The sequence below is a fragment of the Pinus tabuliformis genome, chromosome 7, assembly GCF_031772625.1.
Source record: "Pinus tabuliformis cultivar Carrire ecotype Pingquan chromosome 7, CPIR1, whole genome shotgun sequence".
Classification (NCBI taxonomy): domain Eukaryota; kingdom Viridiplantae; phylum Streptophyta; class Pinopsida; order Pinales; family Pinaceae; genus Pinus; species Pinus tabuliformis.
The window spans coordinates 998,873,629-998,878,556 of record NC_142293.1 but is presented as its reverse complement, the minus strand read 5'-3'; the positions used below and the strand labels follow the sequence as shown (position 1 = coordinate 998,878,556).

Below are 4,928 nucleotides of genomic sequence, written 5' to 3'. Positions count from 1 at the left end.
ATATAACATTTTTTAAATAATAGTAATGAATTAACTTTTAAAAATGATCGACTTCATTTAAAATTTAAAATATAATAAATTCTATATTTTTATAATATCATGATAAATTATATATGTATATATTGTTGAATTATGTTTTATATTATGGATTTTTATTTCTAATACATAATAGTATAATATATATTTATGATTTATTATATTATAATTTTATTATTAAAAATTTAATAATTTTAATTAAATTGTTCAATAATAATAATAATAATATATTTTAAAATCTAAAGAAAAAGATGAAATGTATTTCATTAATTTATTATTATTAATATTTGATAATCTTCGGTTTGTCTTCTGAAAAGCTTGTAAGAAAATAGTGTAGAATTTTAACATATCTCTGGAGTTACCTCACCTCGTCACCTCAACAACTTCATGGAAAACAAACAATATGATTTTTGTAAAACATATGCTGATTCATATGACCGTCCCCATGGCCAACTTGTACATATGTTTGCCCGAGTTGCACGCCCATACCCGTAAAATTCCAGACCGAATACAATGGAATATGCATCATACACAACCATTGTGTGGAAAAGGAAGAGGAAGATATGAAGCTAGTATGTAAAAGTGGAATATGCATATCATACCATTGTGTGGAAAAGGAAGATATGAAGCTATCTATCTTCCAGAGTGCCAAGTCTTTGCTTTCAAAAACACAACTCAGTTTATCAATGGTTTCATTCAGTATTTCGGCTCGACAATGCTAAATCCACCCGCATGGTCCGTCCTTCCAATTCCTGGACCACACCCAGATAAGAAAACCAGACTTAACAATAAGTTGGTCAATATTTGAACAAGAAAATGGTAAAGAAAACTGATGTATTTGCGCTGTTTTTCTTATACCACTCATCTAGATTGTAGTAGATTTCAGAAATATTCCAGCATTTAACAAATAGGAGTGAAGTCAAGGTGACTGTACTCTAATTTATCACTCCAAAATATTTCCCAAGTCTACAATCAAAACATGTTCAGCCACTGCTATCATTAGAACTAAAACTATATATGAGCACATGAGTGAGTACCTTTCCATTCAATGAAGCAACAGCAGCTTCAGCTTCAGACTGTTTTGAGAAATTAATAAACCCAAAGCCTCGAGACCTTCCTGTTGCTCGGTCATACACTACTTTTGCATTCAGCAAGTTACCATACTCTCTGAACACTTCACTCAGGATTTCTGCATTTACATCCCATGACAGATTGCCTATATATACTCGATGTTGGCTTTGATTTCTCTGTTCCGTCCTTGACTTATCTCGTAAGTTGACCCGCAACGTGCGACCACCGTATTGCTGCATCATCATCATTTAAGGATTCAAATTGGTCACTTTGGTTTGGTTTAAGGGTTTTTAATTTTGAGGCGGGCATGCAAGCTAAGTATCTTGAGGTTTGCAAAACCAACTTAGAAGCAAATGGAGCCGAATAAGTATATGCCTATGCCTAAATTGGTGGCTGCAAGATCAACCTTAAAAACAGATCGGGCCCTTTAGGTATGTTGCAACCTTAAAAACAGATCGGACCACCCATTAAGTATATTGCAACCTTAAAAACAGATCATGACTCATTTCTCCACTTACACTTCCATCAAGATTCTCAACCACAGCATTGGCATCCTCAACACTGCTCATGGTTGCAAACGCAAATCCACGGCTTGTTCCAGTGTTCCTGTCATAAATTACCTGCACCACCCACCTTTTGAAATATTAAGTTGTATTGATTCATGAATGTTATGAACTCTGATAAAACAGTATGATCAAATATTCAGTCTTATTAACTTAATTTTTATGGATATAATGTAATCTTCAGATTTTAAGGTTGTATAATAACAAGGTTATCAACTTAATTCGTATGGATATAAGGTGTATAATAACACTGTTTTAATATGAATTTAATGTTATTTAAAGAACGTGTATTTGATTGGAAAAGATAACCATTATTTTTCTCCAACAAAAGTAAACTTAATTAATTTGAACCTCTTTATAACTGGAATTTAAAGAATTAGTTAATAGTTTTTAAAGAAAAAACTTAATCTTATTCATTACAAAATTGTTTTTGTTTGCTTAAGAATTCGTCTTAATAGCCCAAGTACTAAAGTCATCTGGCAAGAGTGAAAGCCTACCCGATTACAAACCACTAAGAAGTAAATTATAAGTGACTTGGTTTCTATGAAAACAATGATGAGTGAACATACATTTACAAATAGCAACCAAGAATATCTGTCCTTACCCTTGATTTGATTACTAAATTATAATTCATTTTCCCACTATTTAAAAAAAAACCTAAATAAACCAAAATCATATAATTTCTTTTTTTCTTTTAACTAAATAAACTAAAAAAAATTAAACTTATAACTAATTTATTTTATTTATTTCCAACGAATTTATCTTCTCCCTACTTTATTAAAAATTTACACACCTGAATTTATTTAACCCAAAAATATAAATGCAAAGTTTGATGATTTTTATTTCTAATTACGTCCAATAAACCAAAGTTGTAGATATCTACAATGCAAACTTAATGATTTTTATCTCTGATTACATCCAATAAACCAACGTGTAGTTGTAAAGAATATACGTTCACCCCAGACTAAGGAATAAGCGCAAACTGTTGAAGATCTACCTCCTCCAGGGCGCATTAAATAATCAAATGGCCATAAAAGAGCTGGAAACTCCTCATAAACAATGCTAGGATGATCCTAACTTGTCCATAATTACCCTGAAGCAATCATTAGATCAAGATACTGATACAATGTTGGCCCAGGCCACATAAAATTCTGGCAAACTGCAAGCCTTCAAAAATGAAATAAATCTATGCATAAATGAAATAATACGTTGTCCTGCTTGTATGAATTGGGCACAGCTTCTGTTATGCAGTTGTTTACACTTCTTCGCTTTGTTGGTCTCTTTTTGTTGAGTTAATTTTATTGTTGGGTTGAGTTAGCTTTTATTCTTCATTATTGGTGGCTTTTAGTTTCGATTTTTCCTATGATGCTTCAATCAGTTATGTAATTTGAATTAAACATTATATTAAAATAATTTCATAAATTTATTGAATTATTATAATAATAATATTATTAAAAATGGTAATTTATGAAAATAAAATAAAAAATCAGAGAAAACCAAAACCCTGAACACCCCAAATTTAAATGACAAAATATGCGAATTTTATAATATTGTAAATTAACAAAATAATAAATTTAATTCATCTTTGATTTATTTTTTTTAAATTACTTAATTGACATAATATACAAATTTTATAATATTGTAATAAATTCAATTCATCTTTAACTTAATTTTTTAAAATTACTTTATTAATAATAACGAGCTTACTTTTCTGCATTCAAAACATTTAGGTAGCATTTTGATTTTTAAAAGGAGTTTTCTAAAAATGTAATGTTTTGGAGTTTCTCGTTGGAATAGGGCATCTTTATTTAGATGGCTGATAATTGGCATAAGCTTAAGGTTAAAATTTAGCAAAAATATTTTTAACTAAATCTTAATTTTTGTGGTTAAAATAAGTTTTTAATTATATATGAATTTAACACTCTCACAAAACCATTGACAATTAAATTGTGAAAATTTACCGCTCAAACTTATAATTCTAAAAAATTCCCCAACATTATAAATAAATTATATGAAAAAATAAAAACCTAAAACAAATAGATGACAGCTTTTTGAAGTGTCTATAAAAATGTATTAACCGCCATGCTCAAAAATTTCAGTAGTTTGATAAATATATATGCAAACGAACAGAGAGGGATTTATATATTTTCCACCAGCATCGTTTTATTGTAATGTATTTTCTCATATATATATATATTTGAGAATGACAAATAGCGGAGGAACCGCGGCATACCTCTACCATCTCCACACTCCCATGCTCCTGAATGATTCCAGCCACTTCAGCGCTGTCACAGGTAAAAGGCAGATTGCCCAAATACACTTTAGTTCCAGAAGGAATATCATCTGATGATTCAGCTGTCTCTTGGGCGTCTTCTTCTTCTCCACCTTTCTCCTCCTCTGCCTCTGATTCCAACTGCATCCCTTCTTGGGTCACTGACGATAATGACAATCTGAACACGCCTTTCCTGCTCAAGGATGGACTGAGAACAGGGTTCCATGAGCAAGGAGAATAACAGACTTCCAGGGAACAAGCGCTGTTAGGCATGTATACACGAGAACACACAGCTTTAGCCCATGGTCCTATTGGCTCCAGCGAAGCCGGTACTGCTTTCATTTGGGCATGGGCAGTTGTCAGAGAGAAGCATGAAGAAACAGCCGCCATGATCTTTAGACCACAAAAATTTCCAACTCACATACGCAGAAAAATGTGATATCAGAAATATGATCTGCTGCCGAATTTAAAATCCCAACATTAGAATGCAAGTGCCTAAAAAGATCTCGATTTGCGGCTTCATCCAACTGCGTCGAAGTATAAGATACCAGCCGGAGACACAGATTTAAAATCCCAACATTAGAATGCAAGTGCCTAAAAAGATCGCGATTTGCGGCTTCATCCAACTGCGTCCAAGTATAAGATACCAGCCAGAGACACAGATTTGGAGGCCAAATATATGACGTAAAGTTGGACTGGAGAAGGAGCTACAAACATGTCTGAGTGGAAGGCCACAGATCATACAATTGTGGATAAGGGGAGATATTTGTTATGAAATTTCGTCTTGGGATTGGGGGATCAGGATGTCGTTATCTACACTTTGGGTTGGGATTGGGGGATCAGGATGTCGTTATCTACACTTTGGGTTTGTGAAGTCGACATCTATTACGCACGTATCAATGATTAAAAGGTCAAGGAATCTCACATTTCAACCAATGATTAAAAGGTCAAGGAATCTCACATTTCAAAAGGTTGAAGAATCTCAT

At 32.4% G+C, this 4,928-nt stretch overlaps 1 protein-coding gene across 1 annotated transcript; it reads right to left on the bottom strand.

Annotated features, from left to right (window-relative positions):
* Window positions 1–426: 426 nt before the first annotated feature.
* Window positions 427–4,678, bottom strand: LOC149250951 (28 kDa ribonucleoprotein, chloroplastic-like). Its single transcript, XM_089456499.1, has 4 exons — window positions 3,904–4,678; window positions 1,626–1,727; window positions 1,074–1,340; window positions 427–788 (listed from the first exon to the last, which is right to left on the bottom strand). Exons 1-4 carry the CDS (start codon window positions 4,330–4,332, stop codon window positions 729–731), a joined length of 858 nt encoding a protein of 285 aa, XP_089312625.1. The 5' UTR covers window positions 4,333–4,678; the 3' UTR covers window positions 427–728.
* Window positions 4,679–4,928: the final 250 nt, after the last annotated feature.